At 41.8% G+C, this 27,302-nt stretch overlaps 3 protein-coding genes across 4 annotated transcripts in view; 2 read left to right on the plus strand and 1 right to left on the minus strand.

Moving 5' to 3' along the window:
- Nucleotides 1–269: 269 nt before the first annotated feature.
- Nucleotides 270–7,597, minus strand: sugp1 (SURP and G patch domain containing 1). Of its 2 annotated transcripts, XM_085254662.1 has the most exons (14): nt 7,440–7,597; nt 6,806–6,980; nt 6,560–6,660; nt 6,148–6,396; nt 5,867–5,990; nt 5,664–5,764; nt 4,633–4,756; nt 4,213–4,541; nt 3,819–3,925; nt 3,493–3,670; nt 3,282–3,388; nt 2,187–2,332; nt 916–1,045; nt 270–695 (listed from the first exon to the last, which is right to left on the minus strand). In XM_085254662.1, the coding sequence occupies exons 1-14, from the start codon at nt 7,456–7,458 to the stop codon at nt 669–671; spliced, it is 1,917 nt and encodes a 638-aa protein (XP_085110788.1). In that variant the 5' UTR covers nt 7,459–7,597; the 3' UTR covers nt 270–668. The 2 variants fall into 2 exon arrangements, with proteins under 2 accessions (XP_085110788.1, XP_085110787.1); XM_085254661.1 differs by having other exon boundaries at nt 270–1,045.
- Nucleotides 7,598–8,695: 1,098 nt separating this feature from the next.
- On the plus strand, nt 8,696–15,952 carry rnf126 (ring finger protein 126). Its single transcript, XM_085255122.1, has 9 exons — nt 8,696–8,853; nt 9,628–9,686; nt 9,927–9,987; nt 10,398–10,636; nt 10,831–10,899; nt 10,981–11,050; nt 12,377–12,470; nt 12,802–12,917; nt 15,098–15,952. The coding sequence occupies exons 1-9, from the start codon at nt 8,779–8,781 to the stop codon at nt 15,248–15,250; spliced, it is 936 nt and encodes a 311-aa protein (XP_085111248.1). The 5' UTR covers nt 8,696–8,778; the 3' UTR covers nt 15,251–15,952.
- Nucleotides 15,953–19,801: 3,849 nt separating this feature from the next.
- LOC146553752 (potassium/sodium hyperpolarization-activated cyclic nucleotide-gated channel 2) overlaps nt 19,802–27,302 on the plus strand; it is a 33,473-nt gene continuing 25,972 nt past the window's right edge. The window contains exons 1-2 of the mRNA XM_085253905.1: nt 19,802–21,673; nt 24,622–25,045. Of these exons, the coding sequence (XP_085110031.1) occupies nt 20,502–21,673; nt 24,622–25,045 (1,596 nt within the window). The 5' untranslated portion in view covers nt 19,802–20,501. The remainder of the gene's footprint in view (nt 21,674–24,621; nt 25,046–27,302) is intronic.

Here is a 27,302-nt window from a genome sequence, read left to right on the forward strand (position 1 = left end):
AGAGCCATGGCAGAATGATTACCGATCAAACTATCAAATATGATTACACGACTGCCTACACTTGGCACACAGGTATGTCATAAACTGAAAGTAAGATACTCTTGACCCCTGCATGTCCTCTAATAAATAGATTATAAACAAATAGGTATAAGCAGGTGAAAAGATAACTGCACATTTCAGGAGGTGGCTGTTTTATTGCAGAAACTGTAGCATATAGTGAAAATAATCAAAATTGTTACAGAACACAGTAAACAAAACTATACAGAAAATTGTGTGCTAAAGCAGAAGTGAGTTTATTAGATGGTAAAGCAAAAAGATGTAATGAGTTTACTTATTATAGAAGTTGGGTGAGGACAGTATTTGTTACAATCTGTAATTGAAATATAACACAGATGATCAAATACTGAAAACTGTGTGTAATTACACCAAACAAACTAGAGAATCTACAGAGCTTTATTCCATTTTCAAACTTCGTCATCCTCTTGGGCACGGGCACACACACACACACACACACACACACACACACACACACACACACACACTTTCTACTGTGCAACAGTGTTCATTTTGTAATGAAGCAGAGCTGTGGCAACTGGGGAAAAAAAAAAAAAGCTTTTTATTAAGTTACAATAAAGAAGAATAAGTATAAACATAAACAGCTGTCTACATTAGTAATATGGTCTCCGTGGATTATTCTGTAAGAAGACAAAAGAAAAAGCAGATTAAATTCAAGCACAACAAAGGACTGTGTGTGGCTGTGCAGCAGAAATCTTCTTTAAAAAGTCAACAGATCATAACACGGAAACAATGTGTGGCTTTCTTTATGCAAATCCAAATTATGTAAACAGTTTAAATAAATTGGTGAAATTTTATAGATTACTTTTACAATGTTAGAAAACATAAAAGATATGTTACCAGTGGGTTGGGCCTGAAGCGGTAGGCGAGCATCATCCTCTTTCTAAAAGCGTCATATTCATCATCACCTTTCGAGAGCTCAGCTGGGCGGTCAATTCCAAATCCTGCTCCATTCATAGCCGTAGTTCCCCTGGAGTGAGACAGAGAGATCATAAAACAAGACTTTTTTGTGTCTCTCTGATACGAGTGTTACAGTCTCTAATAAAAACAACTGCTCTTCCAAATCAGAGGTGTAAATAATGAAAGTATTAATGAATGGCTACCGTGCACGTTGGCTCACTGTCAAACTCATGGCCCCCTGAGACAGCTGAATATAAACAGAGCCAGTGGTAATAATGGCTGTGTTTATATTCAGCTATTTATACCTAAATAGGTCTGCTAAGTCCTATTTAGGTATAAACGCCCACAAGATTTACAAGCACACACTGTAAACTGACTGCTAAGTAATACATTCCTGACACTGTCATTACCGGGTCATTTAACGACACCAAATTACACTTTTATATACTTACTGCACTAAATGTTGAACTAATAATTCCTGCAATGTATGTACCAAAGTACTGAAGTAGTAAATCAGGTGTAGTTTACTTACACTCATCATGGGCATGGATTTCATGGTTATTTAGAATTTTTGCAACCGTTCATCTTCCAGGATGGAGTGATTATACAGCATATATTACTCTCTATCGACTTAAAAAACAAAAACAAAAAAACAAAACAAGAAATGGTGCACAAGTTGGAATCTTTTTATAACTGCCAAAACTCAAGAACTGGAAACTGCTGGAGTGTCACTGTCCACACTGAAGCGAGTTTCACGTTGACATGGAGTGAGAGGGTACTGACCAATAAAGACGATCCTGCTCTAAAAACACCTTCAAGATTATCCAAACCAAATTTCAGTCAAAGCAGGTTAACATTAAGCCGATGGAATGGCCTTCCCAAAGCCCCGACCTCAACCTTATTGAAAATCTGTAGACTATGTTTAAAAGCTGGGTTTAAATGAACTGGTTTGCCAATACCAAAAGTGTCTGGTTGAGGTGCAACTTGATAAGAGACATTTAACCAAATATTACAATCAATCCATCCTGGAAAATTAACAGTTAAAAGAAATCATTTAAAGCCCCAATTTACCACGGCATTCATGCCCATGATTAGTATATGCAAACTTTTGCCCACAACTGTAAACACCAGAAATCCAACATGATAAAATTATGGCACTGAGTTCGGTTTAATTTAAATATTAGAAGGATGATATAAGTAGAAATGCTCACTTGTTGACAGGAGCCTTTATTCCTTGTCCTTCACTGCCGAGGCCTTCGCCTTCTTTCCAGCCCATCTTCATGAGCATTCGGAAACCGAGATTCTCCACCGTCAACTTAAACTCTTTGTATTCTGAGTAGTCAGGGTCCCGACCCTCCTGTGAATCCAGGAAAAAAAGTTGAGCATTCATAACAAACAGAAGCAGCATTGTGTTTTGATTCCACACATTTTTTATGACTGTGAGGAATCATAATTCAGTTTTATTAGAAACACTCAAAAAAATCCTAAAGATATCGCACAAACATGGAGCCAATGGGACATGGAAACAGCTAAAATAAAGCAATAATGTTTATCATCCTTGGGAAGTGCACATGTACAGAAACAGGGAGTGTATATAGTTGATTATTAGATTTGTACAGTTAAGTCATAGGTGTCCTTCTATTTTTTAGTTGTTTTAAATGTTGAGAACATTATAGATGATGTATCTCAATAACACTCAGCCTTCAGGCCTTCATCAAATACAGCCTGCAAAAACATATGTACTATAATAACCCAACAGTTATATTACATTTTCCTCAAAGACACTTGTCTGTGTTTATATGTGCTTAGACTCAAACTGTATGCCGTTTGCCATTTAAAAAGCCACATCCTGGAGCTGACTTTCTAACAACTTCCCATGCCTCTGGGAGACAAATTACATTCATAGTGCTCATTTTTTCAGCTTTGATACTTTTTGATGAGATAATAACAGTGTCAAATCACACAGATTTATTTTTAAAGTAGCAATTACAGTCTGTTCCTAGGGGACTTTCAGAAAGGGACGAGGAATGTGCTGGGAAATGGGCAGTCTGGGTTCAACTGCTGAGGCATTTCAGAAAAACCTCAGCTCTACTAAAGATATGTATGCATTTGTTGTGGAAAAGACACTAAAAATTATATATATATATATATATATATATATATATATATATATGAAAAAACTGATTTACAAGGGCCTACTTTTGCAATCCTTTCTTTTCCCCAGAAATAACATGCGTGATGCATTAAACAAATCCTGATATTTCCTTCCCAATTTGGGGAAGTGTTGAATTGAAATGAAAACTGACCTTTAGTGCCTTGAAAGTCTCCATAAACTTCTCCAGCTCCTCTGGGGGCAGGAAGTCACCAATAAAGTGCTTCCCTTTACCCATTTCTGTCAGAGATTCAGCCCATTCTGGAATAGACATTTACATTAAAAACAAAACAAAACTAAGTCTTCAAAATCCTATAGAGTTAAAGTGTAAATGAATGATTTTCCAGGCTGCTGGTAAAACTCACCGCGAGTCTTCTCCATTTCCATCTTTCGGAGCCGATGTTCCCAGGTCCCCGCTTGCTGGTCAACCTCTTCATCGCTGTCATACTCGTGCTGATGCTCTCTTATGGCCTTCTCCCACATCACTTGCATGTCTGCCATTGCACGCTTGTGCTTCATGATCATGTCATACATCTCTTGCATCTGCAAAAAACCCCAAAAACAACACCTGCTCAGTTAGCAACACATATGTTGTTAAGAACTTCCAGGAAATTATAATCTTGTATGATCTGAAAGAAATTTAAAAGACTAAAGCAACAACACTATGTATTCTTTTTTAATACTTCCATACCTCTTGTTGTTCTTTCAATTGTCTCTTCTGGTCCTCAGATAATTCTGTCACTCCAACCAGACCAAGAGGTTTCCCTTTTTTATAACCCAGACCTCTCAGCTCCTGGGCTAAAACGGGGAATATCCATTAGTATGTATAATGCTAGCAATCTCAATTGCTCATTAATTGTCAAACTATCTTGCTGGGCTCAATGTTCAGATGACTTTATGAAATATGGCTATGAGCATTAGCATGCATAAGTTGGAAAATATTTAATAATATTTGTTGTCAGCTGCAAAACACATAATACCGTCTTACGAAAGAATTGCACAAGAAAAAGGTTTGGGGTTAAATTAATATTCATCCCCTACAAATAAACACATGAACAGTACTTGCACATTTGTAAAGTAAATACCAGAAAGTGATGGTGCGTTAGGGTCTGGAAGACTGTTCTCATGAGGAACAACAATGAGAGGAATAGGCAGGTCGACTTTGTCTTCTTCAGACCCCCATCTGCTCTTCCTCTTTCGTTTCACAGGTGGGGTTTCTGACTCCTTAAAGTGAAGTGCAGATGGTTGGCTCTGCTGTGGAGAGATTTCTGGTACTGGAAAAGCAGCTGGTGGCTTAACAGCTGTCCTGGAATCTCCTGTTAAATCTGCAGAGTTCTGAGAGTTTGCAGCACGATACTCCTTTACTTTCTCTTTGTAGAAACGGTGGGCTGGACTTTGTTCATCATATAAAAAACTGAAGGACAGAAGATTCATACAGTTCAGACGAACTATCAAAAAAGAAAATGTGAGACATGCAGGACACAGGAACAGATATGGCCACTTACCTGAAGGCTGGGTTGTCTCGGTTGCGCTCAGCAGCGATGGCTTCCACCTCTGGGCCACCCTCCGCCACAAACTTGGCCAGCTTCTCAGCCACCTGCTGGGTTTCCGCGTCCACTGGGGGGGAGACTTTAAGCAGCCTATTAGTACTGGGAGTCAATTCACACTCTACTACTGTACCGTACTCAACTGGCCCTCATACACCACCAGTCTAGAGCCAATAGGGGATAAGAAAAGGAAAAGGGAAGGAGGAGCAAGGGGGACAGGGGTGGTGAATGGGGAACTGTATGGATTTGAGGCGTTTACTGTAACAAATGAAGAATGAAGCCCTGAGAGACTCCAACAACATACAGTATGACTATAATTTAAAACTTACATCTGCATTCATTACACCGTTCAAGTCAAAGTCTAATACTGTATTTATTAAAGACTTATCCAAAAATAAATCAGTATAGCACAGTCATTGTGCCAGAAAACAGATTGAGAGTCTGAAAGCAAAATCTGCAACATATTAAGCACAGTTAAAAGCAAAGGCTAGCTGTGATGTGTTGGCATGAAGTTGGAAAAAGACCCAATCAGAAGCAGAAAGTGGGTGTTGAAAAGTGCAGATCCAGATCAGAACTTTAAAATACATGAATGGTTCAGCTGCTTTCTAAATATCTCAGTTTTAGATATGCTAGGAGTAGACACAGTAAAAGTTACACATTTAAAATAAAAAAGTATTGGTGTAGATGGTAAGCTGCACTAACACTACTGAGAAATGTGAGCCTTCTGCTATGCAGTTTTCAAAACAGATCAAGTTATGATGAACTCCGTTGCAATAGTACATTAGTTACAGGCTTCTGTAGTCACGATATTAGCCATCACTATCGAGCTCTGAGTATCTCAGTAGTCAGATTATAATACCTGAAAATTGCAAGTGTATCTGAGAATGCGGTATCGGCATGCATTCCTGTGCAATAACAGTAACTCTTGAGAGGAAAGATTAAAGAAAAGAAGCAGAAAAGGAAGTGTGTGAAGTAAAAAGGCCATTTACCATTATCTGAGAGTTTCTCTGGTCTTTGCAAATCCTTTTTCCATTCTGCAATCTTTTTCTTGTAGTAGAGATATTCCACGCTGCTCTTATCATACAAAAAACTAAAAGACAAGGGCAAAAATTGTAAAACAGATATGTCTGAAAAAAACTTTCAGAGTAAAATAAGTCTTACTCAGTTAAGCGACAATGTCCTTCAAACTTACGAGAAAACAGGATTGTCCTTGTAGTCTTCCTTGGCCTTCTTCTCCAACTCAGGTCCCCCCTCGGCCACAAAAGAAGCCATCTTGTCGATAATGAGTCTGGTGTCTGAATCCTCTGGGGGAGAGACTTTAAGCACGCTATGAGTACATTTACTCAAAGGGCACAAATGACAAAATGCCAGTCACAAGGCAACTGTTCCACTGGAGTACGCAGAGGATGCACTGAAATGTCCAAGCCATGGAGGTGTCCCCTGACACAATGAAAAACACAGGCCAGGAATTACCTTTCATCTCTAAGAATTTGGAGTAATCGGCCTCTTCTTCCTCATCATCACCATCTGGAGAGCAAAAGACACTTGGCCTCTGGCTGAGAATGGGATTCTTCTTGGACTGTGAGAAGCTCTTGAACTGATTTAGCATGCTGCTGACTCCAAGGCCAGGTCGCTGGCCAACGAAAATGCTCTTTTTCTGGAGCGCATTTCCTCCTGGTGATAAAGTTGGGGTTGATGGGGTCTTGGCATCATTGATGGAACCTAGAAAGAAAGGGAGACACTTCAGGAAAACCCTTCTACTAAATTCTATTATATTTAGATTCTAATTAATTAGGTTATGCATACTAATGCAAACTGTCCCATCTAAAGCTCTGCTAAATATCATTCAATATTTTGAGTAAGCTGTGCAGAATTGGGTACTAACCAGACACATGCGCCTTTTCCTTCTGCATCTTCATGAACTGCTGTAAGAAGCTCCCATCATTTGCGAACTTATTTGTGGAAGCCCCTTGGACACTGGTAGAACTACAGGGATAAAAGTGTAAAAAGGTATTTTTAAAAATATGTTTTCAAGTCTAAGGTTGGCATCACAGAAAACATTCACGTGTACAAGTATCAGATTGTTGGTATTCAAACTGAATGTGGGCCATGATAGGATGTGTATAATTACCTTTCAGGCAGAGGCTTGCTAGTGGTTTGAACATTCATTTTTGCTTGCTCTGCCATTCTTTCTTCGATCTCTTTTTTCTTCTGAGCTATCAGTTTTTCTTGACGGAGAATAGTCATGTTCATTTTGCTTTTCTGTGGTTGGATGGGTCTGGACTTCCACCCTCCTCCTCCTCGACCTCAAATACATGACAAAATACAATGCATGTGACAACAAATCTAAACCTCTAACAAAAGATAGAGCCACCCTCTGAAACAACTAGCATATCAGGAAATCTGACACTTATTTTATAAACAGGCGAAGACTAGTGCTAGCCTTTTTTTAAAAAAAAAAAAAAACACTTATTCGAGCAACAAAACAATTTTCAGTAGCTATGTGACGAACTCTGAACTGGGTTAAAGAGGCAGTTGTGTCTTTAAATATGATTGTTAAAGACTGCAGTTAAAAATGTGTATTTATTGAACTGTATTGATCTTATTTAAAACCTGATCCAGCTAACCCAACAGCTAGTTAACTTAGCTGGCGTTGTACACTGGTTCAAACAAGCTAAATTAGCTTGTGAGATTTAACGGATAAATTATCGACCTTAAAGTGCAGTTTGCACGTATTTGGCGTAAATCTCACTGTAAAGGTTTACCTGAATCGCCAGACTCCATGGTCGCAGCAGGAAGAAAAATGCCCTTCTAAAGAAGACGAGCAGGGACGACACAAAAGGCCTGCAGTAGTTACGGTAGAAGCGGGGCGACTTCAGGCTGAATTTCCCCACAAAACTTCCGGTTTCCACTCACCAGAATAAAAGCATAATTTTTACCTCGAGCCTTAACCGCATTTACTTTAAAGTCTATGTAGTAAATCGGGCGATCGTGGCTCAAGAGTTGGGAGTTCACCTTGTAATCGGAAGGTTGCCGGTTCGAGCCCCGGCTTGGACAGTATCGGTTGTTGTGTCCTTGGGCAAGACACTTGACCCGTTTCCTACTGGTGGTGGTCAGAGGGCCCGGTGGCACCAGTGTTCGGCAGCCTCGCCTCTGTCAGTGCGCCCCAGGGTGGCTGTGGCTACAATGTAGCTTGCCATCACCAGTGTGTGTGAATGGGTGGATGACTGGATGTGTAAAGCGCCTTAGGGACTAGTAAAGCGCTATACAAATACAGGCCATTTACCATAAATAGGTATAGAATAATTAAATAAAACCATGCTTTCTTAAATTCCGAATCTTAAACAAGGTATATAATTATCCTTCACCTTCAAACCCCTAAAGGAAAACAAAGAAATAAACAAACAACAACAAAACAACCTGTAGTAAGATTTTTTTTCTTCACATCTCCCTGCCCTATTGAAATTGTTTGGACTTGTAAAGAGGAGGGCTAGTGAATATATTGTTACCACAAGCTCTGACTATTGAGCTATCAGGCAGGAAGAAGATGGATGCAGTGAAGGAGGACATGCCGAGGATTCGTGTGACAGAGGAGTAGGCAGTAGTCGAAAGAAGAATAAAAATACAGTAATTATAGTCCAATACTTTAATCATTTATTAATTGTTATCATTCAGCTTCTTTTCAGGTTCATTTTTATTGTTTAAAATGGGTTAGTTCTCTTTCTTCTTTGCCTTCTTCCTCGTATTATTATAAAAATGATCAGGTTTAAAACGTTCTGAAAAGGTAGTACAATATACAGATAGACAAAACACTTTGTCTTATAGCCATACCAATGTAGGTCAAAAATGCACCAATAGGGCCTCCTCAAATTTGACAAAACTGACAAAAAATAAAACTAAAGACTTGCTTCTATATTATATATTCGTTTAGTTCGTTTTATGGTAAGATAGAAGAAATTATAATTTGGAGGTAAATACACCGGAAATCATTTCCTGCCTGTCGTGTCAGGTGCGCGTTAGTTTCCGTTTCCTGTTGCAAGAGCCGTCGCTGTTGTCCCTTGCTGCTACCCGTCCGTACTGTGCGAACTGCTCTCCTGCTCAGAAATGGCTGAAGCTCCCCCACGGCCCTGCCGGTTTTTTTGTCACCGGTGTTCAGCAGAGATTAGTCCGCGTTTACCGGTAAGGGCCGTAGAGACACCTTTTGTCCGCGTGAAGGATGATGAGTAATATCCGACCTTGTCTTTTTTTTATGTGGGTTTGGCACTCAAAGAGTCTCTCGACTCATTTGCTGCTGTTTAGCTGCGCTAGTTCGGCTAGCCCTGTAGTAAAGGACGGGGTGGTAGTCAGGTGTCACTAATCAGGCTGGCGGTTACGCTTGGGTTGAGATGTCATGTTTTACCCTTATTATATCGAACGTCACTAAATGACAACCAGGTAGAGCTGACGTTAAGGGCTTGACAAGTTCAGCCGCGGTAGCCTTTTGACATTAACGGGCAAGCTAACGGAAGACCGCGGGCTCACTTTCGATTTAGGGGACTTGTTCTTTTTTTTACTCAGGAGACACCGCTTAGCGGGGAATGCTTTCCAGTAAAGACTGTTGTTGGCTGATTGTAGTTGTTAAATCATTACAAAGTCACTCTCTGTCGGCTCTGCTGTTGTGGCATCAACCAACCTCCCAGCACTGTTGTCAAAGCCTTTCACATGAAGCTTCTTGAATGTTGCAGTAACAGTTTCTCTTTAGTCAGTCTGCTGCTCAGCTGTGTGACACAGTGCACTTTAAATGTAGGAAACTTCTGAAGCCCTGCTCAATAAAGTTGCACTCCATAAACGCTCCTAAAGACAATTAAAAAAAAAAAATTATATGGGTTGCAGAAGTATATAATGTTGGCGTTCGACCTAATAAAGAGACAACTTTGTTTGTGTCAGGGATTCAAATTTACATTTTCATTGTAGGACTACACGTGTCCACGCTGTGAATCTGGTTTTATTGAGGAACTGCCTGAAGAAAGAAGGTAAGGAGGATCAATCTGAAGAAGTCCACTGAAACAAAGTTTAGCTCTTCATCACACTCTCTTTGAACATTTAGTCAATGAATCAGAACATCAGTGCAAAATATGAGCCACCAGTAAATCTTGACCATAGGCAGAAGGGACTTGTGTACTGATGCTCTGATGATAAATCGGTGTATCGCTACTTAGTTTAATATTTCAGTACATTTCTACCTCTTAACGTTTCACTTTCTGTTTATGCAGTGCTGAAAATGGGTCTGCCTCTACTTCCTCTTCCAGTGATCAGTTCCGCCCAGTCTTGGAGGTAAGTGTGACGTGATAAATCAGCTGGTTCTGAAAATTTTTTTTTTAACACCCTACACCAGGGGTGTCAAACTCAAATACACAGTGGGCCAAAATTCAAAACTGGAACAAAGTGGCGGGCTAACATTAATATTTATTGAAAAAAAAATCTTCCTCCAGATATAAAAATGAATCTTTTCTTATGGACTCAAATAAGTTTTGCTGGAAAACTGAATATGGAACAAGCAAAGCTTAATACTAAACAATATATATATTAGCTGTATAATACCAGTAGGCCAGCTCTAATAGTAATTTGGTATGGCTTCGTGGGCCAAATGTAATTAGGCTGCGGGCCAAATTTGGCCCACGGGCCAGAGTTTGACACCTATGCCCTACACTATATTTTGACATTGTCTCTGTCTCTACCACTAGAACGTGGATCACCAGCACTTATTCACATTTCCCCCGGGTTATGGTCCGTTCGCCCTTGGGATTTTTGATGAAAACTTTGACCTTCGGTTGCGGCTACCCACAGAGGACAACCGAGAGACGGAAAACAGGAGAGAGCGGGAAATGGCATCGCGGCAAAGATACGGTGCACGGCAACCACGGGGTCGGCATGTTCCTCGGCGACAGGGTACGCGACACGAAGGAGTGCCCACATTAGAGGGGTGAGACATTTTCAGCAGTAGAGCGTAACTGAGAAGAAGTGACAGGGGAAACAGCTTGGCTTGTTACTGTGTTATGTGCAAACATTATATGTCACATGTTATGGTAACAGTATTAATCCCACTGTTTCTCAGTTTGAACCCTGTTGCTTGTTGTAAGTAGTTTGTTTTTGTGATGTTTCTTTTTTCCTGACTAGAATTATCCAGCAGCTAGTAAATGGAATTATAGCACCTACAGCCATGCCAAATATTGGGATGGGACCTTGGTAAGTTTAAGAATGTATGATAGACACATTGCTTACTTATTTCAGGAGACTTTTTACTTTAACATCCTTCTTAATTTGCAGGGGTATGCTACATTCCAATCCAATGGACTATGCCTGGGGTGCCAATGGGCTCGATGCTATCATTACGCAGGTATGTACAATGTTTTTCTTTCACATGAAAATAGAGATAAACTGAAACAGAATTTTATACTTGGCTTTCGAGTCCAACAAATCTATTCAACAGAGTTGCAGGAATACTGTGATCTAGTGAATACAAGACCTGGGCCCTGGATTTCAGAGTGGGGTCATTTTAGCAAGTTTAGCACTTAAAAATACACTGAAACAATCTAAAAGTGTTGAGCACAACATTTGGAACCTCCGTCTGGTGTTTCAGGAAGTCTCACTAACGTACACAGAGAGGCTTCAGAGATTTGACCTTGAAGGCTTTCAAATTTGGATCACTAACTAAAATGTAAATCTGCATCAGCTGATTTTTTGAACAAACAAAAATTACTCTGTGGGAGATGGGAGGGGGGGCTGACTACAACGAAGAACGAGGACCTAGGAGGGAAAAAAACTCCCAGCATTTTTTTTTCTATCGGCTGGCACTGGATATGAAACATCAGGACATAACCGCATGGTTAACACGTAACACACCAGCATGCCCCTAAATGTCTTTGCAGAAGTCCAAAACAGACATTATTGTAATGTTATTAAGGTGAAGTCCAAAGACAAAGCTCTAGGCTAACTGGCTCAGAATGTATCTGTGACTTGAACATAATTTAGTGAAATGTGCAGCTTGGTTTTTAATTCATGGTGTTTAATGTGACTGAGGACAGGATAAGAACACAGAGGCGCATGGAGGCAAAATAAAAGAGCCACCACAACAAACACAGAAATGGTAGAAATTACATCAGTGTTGTAGCTTAAGGAAATGGCAAAGCACAATGCAGGCCTGAAGTTAGGGTCACAAGCAGTATCCCCCTGGAATTGTATAAAACCTTCAGTCTAAAGGAGCATCTTCTGCAGCCCAGCATCACTTCTAACCTTCCTGCAACTTTCACGTCCAGGTCACGTTCCTGACCTGATATGCTGCCTTCAGGCTTGGACACTGTGGACTCATTCACTGAAACTTGTGGTTTGGTCCCTGGGTCATAGCTTTCATTGACCCGGTTCCCATCAATATTAATGATCCTCAACATGAGGGTCTGGTCAGAACAGGAATTTCAAGGTTCACTCTAAAAATAACAGTGACAGTGGGAGTGGAGTCGAAAAAAAAGGAGAAGGTCTAAATTAAAATTTTTCTTTTTTTTTGTGTCTAGAGTCAAAGAATGCACGTTTGCAACTGCCTAATGAAGTACCGGTGATCAGGCATATAGAAATATGAAGAGAAGTTTCCTTTGATTTGATCGGCCTTGTTGTCATTCTGATTTGGTCACAGCTGGTCATTGTGAGCATGTCTGTTTTTCATTTGTAGTTATTAAACCAGTTTGAAAACACGGGTCCCCCTCCTGCAGACAGAGAGAGGATAAAGAATTTACCCACGATTTCCATCACAGAGGAGCACGTCAGTAAGTCCTCTTCTCATTTTCAGTGTGGTTCTTTGTACATTTCACTGCAACCTGCTCAGCTATGCACTCTACTTAAAAACAAATAAATAAAACATCTGTGTAGACAGTTCTACTGATTCAACAACAGTATGTGGTTTTTTTTTTTTTTTTTTTTTTGAATAATGAGAAAACAGCCTTTGAAAAGTGTCTCTTTTTTGGGACATTTGGCTTTGTCACAATTGCTCAACACTACCTAAACTCAAATAAACTATATCAGCATGATCTCAGTTTTCCCTGGGGCTGATGTGTGTGTGAGCACAGACAGATGGTGTGTCGTTTGCTGTTTGCACAGGTGCTGGTTTAGAGTGTCCCGTGTGCAAAGAAGACTACAGTGTTGACGAGAGTGTAAGGCAGCTACCCTGCAATCATTTGTTTCACAATGACTGTATAGTACCGTGGCTGGAACAGGTATGTATATTTAATGGATGATGCAAACAGAACTATAGAGCTGATTGAAACATTAATTGTGTTATTTCATTGATATCAACCACTTGCATATGAAGCCAGGTTTGTTTTGGATCACTTGATTCTTATATAACCTTTGTACTTCATAAACTACTAATGTGGTTGCAGCAGATGGCTGCCCCTCCCCGAATCTGGTTCTGCTGAAAGGTTTTCTTCCTGTTAAAAGGGAGTTTTTCCCTCCCAATGTTGCCAAGTTCTTGCTCATAATGGGTTGTGTGATAGTTGGCTTTTTTTTCTAATCTTCTAGATTATTTTCCTTAAAGTATAAAGTGCCTTTAGGTGAGTGCTGTTATGAATTGATGCTATATAAATACAATTAAAATGTTTCTGATGATACCGTAAACAAGTTAACTGCTAAATCATAGCTTTACAGTTTTAATAAAGACTTTCAAAAGCAGCACTGATTCTCAATATTCTCTGGTGGCTCTCTTAAATCTTGCTGCTTTGAAACTTTAGTGGTTTTCTGTATTCCAGGAGTAAAGAAAAACGCTCTAATCCATGCAGTTTTACACATACTGCATCATTACACGGTAGTTTGGAAAAACACACAATATTTCCCCGTCTTACACGTAGTTGCAGGCCATATTATAAATGAGTTGCATTTTTTTTCCCTTGGTGCATATCATGTGTCTCTTCTGGTACTTTCAGCAATCTTCCAGGAATTTGCTGACATTTGTGAGCCAATCTTCACCCTGGAAAGATTTTTTTTCAGAAGCTCTGTTTTACTAAAAGGCCAAAACAGAAAAAGCAGTGTTTACCAAAGTACCTGTGTATAAGTGGGCACGGCTTACAAAACCAGTCGGATGCATGCTGCACTGTCTTATTTAAGAGCTGTCATTCATCCTGCCATTGTGTTGAGGTCAGATGTTTTCTGGTTGGTGGGGGTTATTTAGTTTTATTTTGATCTAACTTGAGCAGCTTATGACGTGTGAGTCCTGAAGAAATCACCTTGTCACTGAAGCTGTGGCTAGAGGCAGTTGAATTACATTGTTTACAGAAATATGTCAAATTGAATTGACAATAACAAATTCCAACACTAACTCTTTGGTTGCACTGGACACAGAGGGTTTTCAGACCGTTTGCGGTGATTTTCTCTCTTTTTACTGGCTACATGCAGTGCTTGTTCAGTTCAATTCAATTTTATTTATACAGTGCTAAATCACAACAACGTTCACCTCAAGGCGCTTTATATTGTAAGGTAGACCCTACAATAATACATACAGAGAAAAACCCAACAATTATATGACCCCCTATGAGCAAACACTTTGGCGACAGTGGGAAGGAAAAACTCCTTTTTAACAAGAAGAAAGCCCCAGCAGAATCAGGCTCAGGGAGGGGCGGGGCCATCTGCTGCGACCGGTTGGGGTGAGAGAAGGAAGACAGGATAAAGACATGCTGTGGAAGAGAGACAGAGGTTAATAACAAGCACGATTCAGTGCAGAGAGGTCTATTAACACATAGTGAGTTAGAAAGATGACTGAAGAATAAATACTCAGTGCATCATGCAAATTTCCCCAGCAGCCTATTGCAGCATAACTAAGGGAGGATTCAGGGTCACCTGATCCAGCCCTAACTATATGCTTTAGCAAAAAGGAAAGTTTTAAACCTAATCTTAAAAGTAGAGATAGTGTCTGTTTCCCGCATCCAAGCTGGAAGCTGGTTCCATAGAAGAGGGGCCTAAAAACTGAAGGCTCTCTTTTGCATGTTCTGAGTAAGGCAGTTTGACTGAGTTTGTGGGATGGCCAGACTACACTGGCTAAATAAATGTTGGCATCAAAGGTCATTTATGGAGTTAAAAAAAGATTTCCCAACCCAACAGCGTCGTCTATTTTTACGTTTTTGGAGTGGCTCTTTGTGGCACACTCAGTTTACTTATTGCTGTCACGCCTAATGTAGGCATTTTCATTGATTACAGTGGAAGCATACACCCAGTGAAGAGTCTGCATTATGTCTACAGTGTAGCCACAAGGCTGTTGTCTGGAACCAGGCTTCTTTCAGTTGTTTAAATTCAATTCAATTGTCCATTTTACTGAATTATTAAGATTGTGGGTGAGAATAAAACTGCTGTGTCCATGTATTAAAGCTGATCACAGTAATAACTTCCTATGCCCCGTCTCTTACAGCATGATACGTGTCCTGTGTGCAGGAAGAGTCTTAGTGGACAAAACACAGCCACAGACCCGCCGGGGTTATCGAGAATGAACTTCTCCCCCTCTTCCTCCTCCTCTTCCTCCCCAAGCTCACCTAGCAATGAAAATGCTGCCAGCAACTCCTAGATTTTCACTGTTTCACAAGAGAAAACATCACACCCTTCTTAGACCCAGCAGCTCCTCTCTGCAGCTGAAACCAGGACATTTTTCTGTCTCAGGTGAACGGGACAGTGAGACGAGGTAAACTCAAATTTTAGGATTTTTTTTGTTTTGTTCTGTTGTTTTTCTCCCTCCTGTGCTGAACGGATATTGGGACCAGCTCCCGCTGCTACTGTTACAGAATGTTTGAGGAGGTGGGAGTCAGAAAAGATGGAGAATATGATGACGATAATAATAACAGTCCACTTATGAGTGGGATTCTTACAAGACCCGGAGCAGAATTGAAGCCAGATTGGACTGCTGTTTGATGAAAACATGTCCTTGCAGCAGTGCTTGGACACATTTTATATTTAAAAGACAAGATGCTCTTTTTTTTTAAAAAACATTGCCTGTGGTGGTGGAGTCCGTAGATGTGTAGAAAGAGAATTCCTTTTTGAACTGCGAGCCACTGTACAGCGAATGGATCAAATTAAGACCTTGCGGGAAGGAGACTGAGAGTGTGCATCTGATTTTTATTTATTTGCACAGTTTTTGTTTTGTTTTTTTTAGGTTTTTTTCTTCTTTTTTTTTGGCACAAAATCTCATGTTGGGATGTGAATGTGAGTCAACTGCTGAACAAAAACAAGCAACATTTCAACCTTTTGCATTGAATAAATCTTTGAAGATGTGTTTTTTCTTTTTATTAATTTATTTTTTTAGAGTTTGATTCAGTGTATTTGGTGCATCTTGGTAAGTTGAACATTGTTACAACTTAGGAGGGGATATGTAGTGAAAATGTTCACAACTGTGTGTTTATTGGACCCCTGCAAAGTAAAAAAAGAAAAGGCAAACAGGCATGGGATCATCTTACCTCTGTGGAACTGGCCAAATGTGTTTCACGAAAACAAGTGTTTATTATTTTATTTACTGAATTTTTGTACAGTCACAATAAAGTGATTGAAAACAAATTTAAAGGTTTTTGCTGACGTTGTACAGAAATATGACAGCTGACAAAGTTACTCTGAGGTTCAACTATACAGTATACGTTAAACTATAGGTTTAGGGGAAAAAAGGATGTTAAAAAATGTAAATTCCCTCATTCCCTTTTTCAGGATGAAGTGTTTTGAGGTTTGATTTCTTTAATGGGTCATAACAAATGTTAATGTGTTTTCTCACCATGTGAGATTTGAAACTTTTGGATAAAACAATGTCTTACATATGTCTTGAAACTTTTTTTTGATCATGTAGTAAAGTGATGGTTGTAAATCAGCGTCTTGTTTGCTGCAGCAATGCTCGTTTTCAGCCACGTCGCATATCTGACCTTATATGTGATTGTTATACAACACTGAATCAGTGTAGATGATGTGTGGCTTAATAGAAACTGATCAATGGCTTAAAAAAAAAACTTGATATGGTGATGCAACAAATTTTAAACTATAATATTTCACTCTCTGTATTACGGCACAAGTCAAAGCCTTTCAGTTATGATAAACAACCAAAGGACACTTTATAAGGTACACCTTCTTAGGGCTGCCTTAATAATTTGTGGTTCAAGAATCCAGTTTGAGATGATATGAGTTTTGTGACATGGTGCGTTGTCCTGCTGGAAGCAGCTATCAGAAGATGGTACACTGGTGATAAAGGAAAAGGACATGGTCAGCAACAATATTCTGTTTTTTGTTTTTTTTGTTTTTTTTAAAGAAGCCCTTTTGGTACAGGAGGTCCAGATTGTTCCAAGAAAATATCCCCCACAGCAGACTGAAGCAGAATGAATCCATGATTTCATGTTGTTTTCACCAAATTCTGACTAATATCTGGATGTTGCAGCAGAAATCGAGATTTGGCAGACCAGGAACCACTTTGTCAATCTTCATTTTACCAATTTTGTTGCGCGTATGTGAATTTAAGCTTCCTCCTCTTAGCTCACAGGAGTGACACCCAGTGTGGTCTTCTGTGGCTGTAGCCTTTCTGTCTCAAGGTTTGACGTGTGATACCCTGGTTTTAACAAGTGGTTATTTGAGTGTGGCAGGATGTGGTCTGCTGTTCAGCTGCAGGGAATGGATGGGGCAGTGCCAGGGAAGGCTGGCTAGCACAGGTGGTGCCCATGTTCTAATTGTGCGTCCACCATTTAGCACCTTGGATAGCACCTTGGGACCCAGAGAGCAGAGTATGAGTAGCTGGGAAAACAAGCTGAGGGAGCTGACAGCATCAAAGAGCAAGCATTTAATAGAACACTAGAAATCATCCACCAACCCATCTTTATTATTACATTGAGTTACTGTGGCCTTCCTATTAGTTCAAAGCATTCTGGCTATTTTCCTCTGACATCACCCAGAAAACTAATGCTCACTGGATATTTTCTCTTTTTCGGGCCATTCTCTGTAAACCCAGGATATGTTTGTGTGAGAACATCTCAGCAGATCAGCAGTTTCTGAAATACTCAGACCAGTCCATCTGGCACTAACAACCATGCCACATTCAGAGATACTTAAATCACCTTTCTCCTTTCTGATGCAGGTCGTCCTGACCACGTCTACATGACTAAACGCACTCAGTTGCTGCTATGTGATTGGCTGATTAGATATTTATGTTAAGGAAATAAGTACCTAATGAAGTAGCTGATGAGTGTATTTATACATATCATGAATGACCGTGAAGGCAAAATTAAGAGCACGAAGATGACTCTGATAGATCATTTACAACATTACAAGTTCATTTGAGGCCTGGTGTTCATAAAACCTAAATCTGCACTGATAAAACCTTCAAGCCTTGAACTACTTCCCTGAAAGGAACATGCCATTCTTGGATTTCTGTCAATGTGTGAAAAAGACATCAGACGTTCCCATTGAATTAAGCAGCCCTTAATAATCAGGTGGCGTCTGAGTCACTGCAGCGCCCTGTGAGGTTTTCAGATTCAAGTAAATGAATATAAGATTGCTAAAGGACTCCAAGTTGTTGGTACAAAGTAATGAGGTGCCAGCACGTCAACGCAATTACAGAAAGCTTTTGGTGACTTATTTACACAAGCTCGACAGAACTGCTGTAGTGGAGAAATGTTGTATCACTAAGCCTTAGAACTTTTGGGAAGACTTACAGATCATGTGATTCCTCTTTAGTTTTTAGAGTTCTTACCTTATGGGCCACACAAATAAGGCCATCACTTAGTCTTCCCAATATGGGCTAACACATGTGGTTTGATTAATGGATCAACCTTTATAGCATGTGCGTTCTGCTCTTGTGTTCACCAACATGTTTCTGGGCCACTCATATTACCTACCTACTTGTTGAGAGTTTCTTTTCTGCTACCTACATTAATTTTCCTGCCTCCCTTTGGTCTGGAATTAGCTGGAAACCATTTGAGAATGTCAGACCACTACATCACCACTACCAGGAAATTAAACCGAACCTGAGTGCTGCTGCACATTTTTGACTAATGATGCAAGGGGAAGACTGCAGAAAGAGGGAGACAGAGAGAAAGACGACATGGGGGGGGCAGAGATGACTTCTGAGCACTGATAGTAAAAGATAAGAAATTTCTGAGATGTCGCAGATCAGATCTGCTAAGTGGGATTAGTTACTGTATATTCTTGTGTAAATGCCAGATTCTGTGAAGCACCACAATCATTTTTTTAAAATATATGTGGCCAAAATTGCACCCAACCAAAACTAGAACAAAGAAAAGAGGCTAGCTACTATCTCTCCTCTGGTGGCAGAACACTTGATTATCGTGGCCTAAATCTGTAGAGATGAAGCTATACCTCTGTGTCTTTGGCTGGTGTTACATGTGGGTTCAGACTATCTGCTAGTCTGGAACGTGGTGATGCCAGTGGATATTTACTTGTTCACTATGTGGAAGCAGCTGGTGTTGTGCTCATACTTTGCAGGTGAAACCACAACACAGTCGTTGCAGTACATGACATCTGCTGTGTATTCTTGCCGACCTTTGTCACAGGTAGTCTCTGCCAGATTATGCAGTAGCTGACTCCACTTCTGAGTGTTAAGTTGTTCTGTTTTTGTGGGTCAGGTGTTGGAGAAGGACAGGAATAATTGATTATTCCTTGGTATTTCCTTTTCATATAAGAGTAAGCATTTAAATACAACAACAACAAAAAAGGGCCAAATGTGGACAGCACCAGAACAGAAGTTTTTGTTTCATGAGCTGTATACTTGGCAGTGGTTAGCACCTCACAGCTAAAAAGTCCTGGGTTGGAATCCAGCTTGTATCCAGAGACTTTCTGTGTGGAGTTCCCCCCGTGTCTGCGTGGGTTCTCTCTGGGTACCCCGGCTTCCTCCCACAATCCAAAGACAATCAGTTAGTGGGGTTAGGTTAATTGGTGATTCTAAATAGGTGTGAAAATTGAATGTGAATGGTTGTCTTCTCTCTGTGTTACCCCTGTGACAGACTAGTGACCTGTCCAGGGTGTAGCCTGCCTCTTGCTCTATGGCAGAAGAGAATGATGGATTGTATGTTTTGAATGTAAGAAGCTTTATACTGGACCCATTCATATTTTGGATATTTTTTACTAGACTCAAATGTGTAGCAATAAATAAGTTGAATGAATAAGAAGAAAAAGCTTTTAGGACAAAAATCAATATTGTGAGTTTCAGCATGTCCCCTCGGGATCTTCAATGCACTTTGTTTTTGTAGAGAAATGAGTCCAGACTGTAGATCTGTTGCTGGTTTTGAACATGTGCCATGGATAACATTTGAGAGCTTTGCCAGAATCATAAAGTGAATTATGACCACTAGAGGGTGCTAAACACCAGCTAAGGCACCAACATGCTTTAAGGAAGATTGACATTGTCAACGTCTTACAGAACACATGAATTAATTTCAGTTTGCATTGACGTTCAGGGAAAAACATTCAGTAATTGGCAGCATGTCAGGTATTTTCTTTTTTTTTTTTTTTTAGATTTAAACATGACGCTTAATTCATGTTTAAGGTAATGACTGAGAGGCCTCAGCTGGATGCAGGCTGAACTGAATTTAGAAGAGCACAGGCTAATGGTGTAATGACATTTGACGCAAAGAACCCAATTAATTTGATGCTTAATCATTTCTGACACAATGACTAGTGAAAATATAAGTGCAGTAGTTTGCAAATAAGTCACGTCCACCCCTCCCTCTCTCCTTTCTCTCTCCCCCCATCTCTCCCTCTCTCTCCCCCTTCTTCTCCTCTCCTTCCTCGCTCTATCTCTGATTGGCTTTCTTCAAAGATAATTGGAGGCAAAATTTGATATGCTCAATGTCATGGACAGGAATGAGGTTTCGCCGGCGTCTGCTGCCACCATGAAAAAGAAGGCGGAGGGCGGCACTGGATGCAGCCACATCAGCGCAGCCAAGGCTGTCTCATCCAAATGCACGCGGAGCAACAGCGGGCAGAACTGTCTGGACCCTGGCTCTCCCGGGGCAGCGAGCGCTAACCTGTCCGGTGTGCCCAGCAACGTCGTAATGGACGAGACCGAGGACGGAGAAGAGGAGTCCAAGTTTCAGCATCCGCGGTTGCGCCGAGCTGGGGGGAGCGGCAGCGGCGGAGGCGGAGGAGGAGGCGGCAGTATCAGGATGAAGAACTTTACGCCAGGAGGGGGAGCCTCGTCCTTGGCTTCCAGGAGAAACTCCAACAAGGAACCCTGCCTTACGCACACAGAGGACGCTCCTGCCGCCCCACGGCCCACTGCTGCCTCCAGAGCTACCGAGACACCCTCTCCGGGCGATGCTGCCCAACGCGGCGAGACCTGCAGAGCTTCTGGGGTGGAGGCGTCGGAATCAGCGGTCGCGGTAGAGGTTTTAAACGCGACAGCGGGTGATGGTTGCAACGGCGTCGCTCCAATTTCCAGCATGAAATGCAACAAAAACGGAGAATGCAGGAGGGACTCGGGTACCGGGAGCCTGCGCTCAATCATCTCCAAGACGGAGAAGCAGACCGGGGGATCGGGGAGAGCCGAGGACGGGGGGAGCGCCAAGCGAGGAGCCTGTAACTCGACCACCGCCAGCATGGACGGCTCGATCACGCCAGGCGGATCCCTGACCGGGGGGCACGGAGGAGAAAGCGCAAACCCCGTGTCCAGCGGAGTCCCCGAGAAAAAGGACTCCAAGGTGTCCTTCTCTAACGCACCAAGCCGGAAAGCCTCGTCCTCGCTACACGGCCCGGCTCAGACTCAGACCCAGCAGCCGAGGAACTCTGTCACTTTCCAGAAGCCGGAGGATGGCCCGGCAATTGTGCCCGCCGAAGATGCAGAACCTCGGGGAAGCCAAGCCAGCTTCATGCAGCGGCAGTTTAGCAGTATGCTGCAGCCTGGAGTTAACAAATTCTCCTTGCGCATGTATGGTAGTCAAAAAGCAGTGGAGAGAGAGCAGGAGAGGGTAAAATCAGCTGGAAATTGGATTATCCACCCTTACAGCGATTTCAGGTAAGAGCTGTGGGTGCGATTGGTTACATGAGGGGCTCGCAAGGGTCCTCATTGTCATCTACAACTTACTTTGCAGTGAGTAGCCTAACCACTGGGACTCCTTGGAAACACATGCATTTATTGTTCGGGGCTGCCAGCTGCTGGTTTTTTCATGCCGTCCCTTATGATTGAACCCGCAGAGATTTAAAACGATGCATTGCATCGGACCGCCTGTAATCCCCCCGCCAAACAACCTGTTGTCAGGCAAACCGACTTTAGCGAAGAGTGTCCTTTCAAGGTTGTAAACAAACCCATTGTAGTCCACACTATAGCATGTCTGGGGTGCTCAACAAGCTAGGCCTGCTAATATACCTCGACTTTTCGTTGCAGTGCGATCTCATTTAGCAAAGGGGACAGCGCTCTGAAGCTGCCTTCATTTAAAATGCCATTATTTCTTTGAGGATCCGGATAAGGTGTGCAGTGTAGGCTCTACCACAAAAGCTTGCTGACAGGATGTATATGTATGTATGTGTGTGTGTGTGTGTGTGTGTGAGTGTGTGTGCCTGCGTGTGTATGTGATGCACTCAGTAATGGAATGTCACCTTGAGCCAAGTGTGCGGAAACCTCAAGCATGCTCACTGGAGACATATCCGCCTGTAAGACTCCCCGGATTGTGCATTATAATGACGGATGCGCTCTTTTGTATTGCGGCTCAAACGCCGATGACCCAGCTGGACATCCAGCAGCTATTTTGTCATTCAAATATTTTGGAGGAAGCACCAGAGAAGAGGGCTCCTCGTGATTGAGGCTTGCCTTTCAGCGTTTTATTATAAACGTATGAGTCGCCTGATTGAATTTGGGTCAAAAAACCAGCAGGTTTGACTCTGGGGCTGGATGGGTTGGTTTCAGCACCACAGGGAGTGGACAGCTCCCATCTCATTTGGAGTCGGCTCGCGCGTGTGAGCGCTACGTTTAGACCCCCATCACTCATCATCCACGCTTGGCCCTTTCGTATCACGTAACACCGTGTCAGGATACCAAGCATGAGACATAACTTCAGCAGCAGAGATGCAATTTGACTTTGTAGACCTTTGTTTAGCTCGCAGACTCCCACTCCGCGAGAAGCTAGCGGCCTCCCCTGATACTTATGCTAATCAATGCATCTTAAAGCAACAAAGTTGCTTCAAATATCATCATCGGGGCGGTTATTGTTGTTGTCGTGTGGTGGGGGAGTCAGTTCCTGTTGCATAAGTCGCAGTGTAATGACTCAGCGCTGCACCTGTCCTGCAGAGCTTCCTGTGACGGGATCAAACCTCAACACTTTGCTCTCTGTCCCATTTACCAGCCTGTCACATCAGCACTGGCAGTAAGTAAGCGAGACTGTCGTCCTCTTGATATCAATACCGTAATATTGTTGAGAGTTTCGTATAAACGAGCCCTCATTTTCTGTTGTTGGGGCCCAGGAGGGCTCAAAAACACATTTAACACAATCTATGCGCGACTTTTTGTGACAAGAGAATACAATCATGGATTTAAACAGATCATTCAGAATTCAGAAATAAAAAATAATAAAAATAGTGAGAAAATCCCTCTGTTTGCAGTCTCTCAGACTCCAGATGTAAAACCTGAGAGAAAACAATAGATATCTACTTGCTGATCTTAATAATAGGCTACTTCCTATGCAGCACTTCCTCACTCAAATCCTAAATGCATGCATCTGTGTTATTAAATTAAAGTAAATCAAAAACATGAAACATTTCCTTGTTTGTTGCTGGTCGCAAATTCAGCTTATATTCATACATATCCGGTTTTAATGAGGTCTGAACAACAGAAAGAAATTAAAAAGGAATTTTCTGGTCATTTATATTCCCTAAATACTGATTTTTAAACATGCAGATGTATAAGTGTTGGCAGGACCCTAAACAATGAAGACGGTCCTGCCAAATGCAACATTAACAGATTACATCCTTCTCTTTCCACCCAGTCTATGTCCTTTCTTGTCCACAGTCTTGTTACCTACCGTATTGACTACTGCAATTCTCTTTTGGATGGTCTCCCCCCCAAAATCCCTCCATAAGCTTCAACTGGTTCAGAACTGCTGCTCGCATTATCACCAGAACCCCCTCCTACCAGCACATCACCCCTGTTCTTCAGGAACTTCTTCTGCTAACCTTCTCTAACCTTCTCTGCTCCCAGGCTGTGGAACTCTCTACCCCCAGATATAAGAAACATTGGTTTTCTCCCCCAGTTTAAATCTCAACTCAAAACCCATCTGTTCAAATCTGCATATTCACTGTGAACCCACTGTTTGTTAATTTTATCTTATGCTTTTGTTTTATTGTTCTTCATTGTCTTTGTTCTATTATGTGTTTTTATCTATTGTACAGTGTCCTTGGGTGTCTTGAAAGGTGCTTCATAAATAAAATGTATTATTATTATTATTAAGAGGCAAAGCCAAAATAAAACCCAGTGGTTCAGAAACGAAGATGAAAAGGCCTTCCATGGTTTAACCCATCATTTAAACATTTGCATTTAAATTTTTGAGTTATTACAGGAACAGCAGTGCTACATGTCCTTACTCACACAAACAGTGATAATCATTAGATTCCTTTTGCTTTGTTACAAAAATCTAAAATGTGTAAAGAAATCGGTTTAATGCTGATTATAATTCACATCAGTATCGGAAAAAGTAAGTATCCCCCCCCCCCCCCCCCCCATTATTCTCTGCATGCTCATGCTGGTAAAAAATACCACTTTGGCTGCACTTTGTTTACACTTTTCCATTTTGAGCCAGGCAGTCTCTTGTGCCTATTGCGTTTCCACAGCAAATCCCTCTTCTCATCTGACTCTATTTTTGTCTTTTCTTCCCCTTTCCCCTCTTTTCCCCTCCTGTACTCTGTGCACACACCCATCTAAAATGCACTGTCACGCACACACATCCACTTCCACTTCACACACACGCCTGATAGGTTCTACTGGGATTTTACAATGCTGCTTTTCATGGTGGGCAATCTGATCATCATCCCCGTGGGCATCACCTTCTTCAAGGACGAGACCACGACGCCCTGGATCATCTTCAACGTGGTGTCCGATACCTTCTTCCTCATGGACCTTGTGCTTAATTTTCGCACTGGAATCATCATCGAGGACAACTCAGACATCATTTTGGACCCTAAAACCATTAAGAAGAAGTACTTAAAAACTTGGTTCATTGTAGACTTTATCTCCTCCATCCCAGTGGATTACATATTCCTTATAGTAGAGAAGGGGATCGACTCAGAGGTGTACAAGACTGCTCGGGCCCTGAGGATCGTCCGCTTTACCAAGATCCTGAGTCTCCTGAGGCTGTTGAGGCTCTCCAGATTAATACGCTACATCCACCAATGGGAAGAGGTAAGGGCACACATTTCATAGCTGTCCATGAGCTAAAACATTATCTCAAAACTCACAGCTACACAAGAAGAAACCCCTAGCTTAGTCTGTGAGAAAAGGTCAGTGATTTTCCTCCAATATGCTGATGTTGGCTCATGGCCAAACCAACAATCTGCTTCTCTGGCCTGCTCTCCTTCACCTGGAGGCCCAGGATCAGTGTTCTCACCTGCCACCTGGTGAGAAAAATATAATGTCTGCAGGATGTTTGCGCGCTAACAAAGTTTGCATTCTAATTACTGTTATTGTAACACCATCCTCCTAACCTTCTGTCTCCATCTGACCTGGCAGTCCCACAGGTGGCACTTAATAAGCAACCTATTACCAGGGCAAACATAGTTAATCAATTAAGAGACCGGAGGAAGAGCAGGTGAAGTAGAGACAGCGATTATCATAAGCAGCACTAGGGGGGCTATCGACTGTGATTATGTGACTAATTATTCATTTAAAGTGATTAGAGTTAGGTGAGATGGCAGGTCTACACAGACCTGACTGGTAGACTCTGCATGTGAGGATGGGTGCTGTTGCTAGGATGCTTCTTGAAGACAAAACCCAAAGCACCAGTCCTGAACTTCCTGGCCACTCAGCTATTATTTACTCCATGAGAGGGATACACCTTTGTGGGCCCCTGCCCCAGCCCCTCACCAGACTCTCCTCCTCTGCTTTAAGAGGAATAGCCTGGGAGACAGGAGGTCCAACAGTGTCATAAGATCGCTCTACTTTTTATTTATGCGAGTATTGGCAGCCTGGTGCTGGCATTTTGCAGTAGTGAGCAGCACAGTGGGGCTTGGTTGCTCACTTGACCTTTGGATAATTGGATTTCTGAAGATATTATGTGATATGCACATAGAGTGGTGCATGATGGGAAGTAATACTTGCACGTGCGAAGAATAAGAGCGGCGATGTAGTGGAGAGCGAAACACTGGCACATGCGGGAGATGCCCATTTCAAATGCCTGTTTCCAGTTTATTTTGAAAATCCAAGAGTTGAAGCTGTGAGCTGTTTTTAGTTCCTGTAACGTTCTCGGTGCTGTCCGCGGTTCTGAACACCTCAGTGAGCCAGCACAACATGACCGTGTAAGTCGGCTTTCTGTCATCCATCCTCCTTGCAAAAATGATGACCAACTGCTCTATTTTGTGAGTCGCTGATTGATAAAAAGTGACAGTGAAAACCTCATAAAGGTTAAAGCTGCATTTAGAAAGATCAGCACATGTGATTCATGTCCAGTCTCATTCCTCATCACTCCAGTCATAGAGTATCACTTCTCCCTCAGTTGCACTGAGTAAGAAATGACCCATTTCCTGTTCCTTCATAGTAGACTAATCAGACCATTCTACGTGTTTTATAATGAAACGTACTGTCACTTCTGCACATTAAGATCTCATACCTATTATTAGTGCTTTTAAGCAGCTATTAGATGCTAAGCAGCATCACAGTTTTGATTCTTGAGGTCAGGCAAGTGATAGATGATTGGCCTAAGTGACTGTCCAGTGATGGAGGATGATTGATGTGCGAGACGACACAGACTATCAGTTGTTAAGGCTCATGATGGTCCCTGTCCATCACGCTGTGTGCATGTGATGGCACGTCTGTCTCCGCTGTTAGTGTATCTTTTGTGCCCGCCGGCTTGCGTGAGTGTTTTGTATATGGGCTGGGCCCCATGCGTGCTGGCGCCTCAGATTGATGTCACATATCTCGGTGTAACGAATGCGCTGCTCGCTCCTGCTGTGTTTGGTTTGAAACTGATGGGAAGCTGTCTCCCCTACTCATTGATTAAACTTGGTGGAATCCAAAGAAGAGTGTGAAGCTGAGCAGGAAGGCAGCTTCCCAATAGGAAATGAATTTATAGTAGATTCTTAGCAGAGGGGCAGTTGACATGGTCAAGATTGAGGTTCAAAAGTGGACACGGTTACTGATACACACACACACAACACACACACAAGAAGACAAACTGGCCGGGGTTATGAATACCAACATGGAGAATGAAGAGGCTGCAGAACAAAAGGAAGCTGTGTTGACTCTGTGACACAGAGTGAAAGAAGACACACAGAATAAAGACACGGCGAGGAGGAGGTTAATAAGGTACAGTGGGATGAATCAGACACTAACAACTGTGGACAGAAAACAAAGGGAGAAAGTGAAAACAAATAAAAAGGAAGTAGCACAAAGGGTGGTGGGTCAGGTAATCAAATCTGCTCAGGACCATTCCTGAATGTGTGAA

Source organism: Mchenga conophoros, linkage group LG18, assembly GCF_057382185.1.
Source record: "Mchenga conophoros isolate Kocher_MC1m ecotype Shallow Benthic linkage group LG18, M_conophoros_male_GT1.1, whole genome shotgun sequence".
In the NCBI taxonomy this organism is placed as follows: Eukaryota; Metazoa; Chordata; class Actinopteri; order Cichliformes; family Cichlidae; genus Mchenga; species Mchenga conophoros.

Coding starts and splice junctions, on each gene's coding strand:
- sugp1 (XM_085254661.1), bottom strand. Junction 4,542..4,632: donor CGAGACAACCCAGCCTTCAG/GTAAGTGGCCAT, acceptor TCTGTCCTTCAG/TTTTTTATATGATGAACAAA. Junction 3,926..4,212: donor TAACGCACCATCACTTTCTG/GTATTTACTTTA, acceptor TCCCCGTTTTAG/CCCAGGAGCTGAGAGGTCTG.
- rnf126 (XM_085255122.1), top strand. CDS start 8,779: ATGGCTGAAGCTCCCCCACGGCCCTGCCGGTTTTTTTGTCACCGGTGT. Junction 8,854..9,627: donor AGATTAGTCCGCGTTTACCG/GTAAGGGCCGTA, acceptor TTTTCATTGTAG/GACTACACGTGTCCACGCTG. Junction 10,900..10,980: donor AATATTGGGATGGGACCTTG/GTAAGTTTAAGA, acceptor CTTAATTTGCAG/GGGTATGCTACATTCCAATC.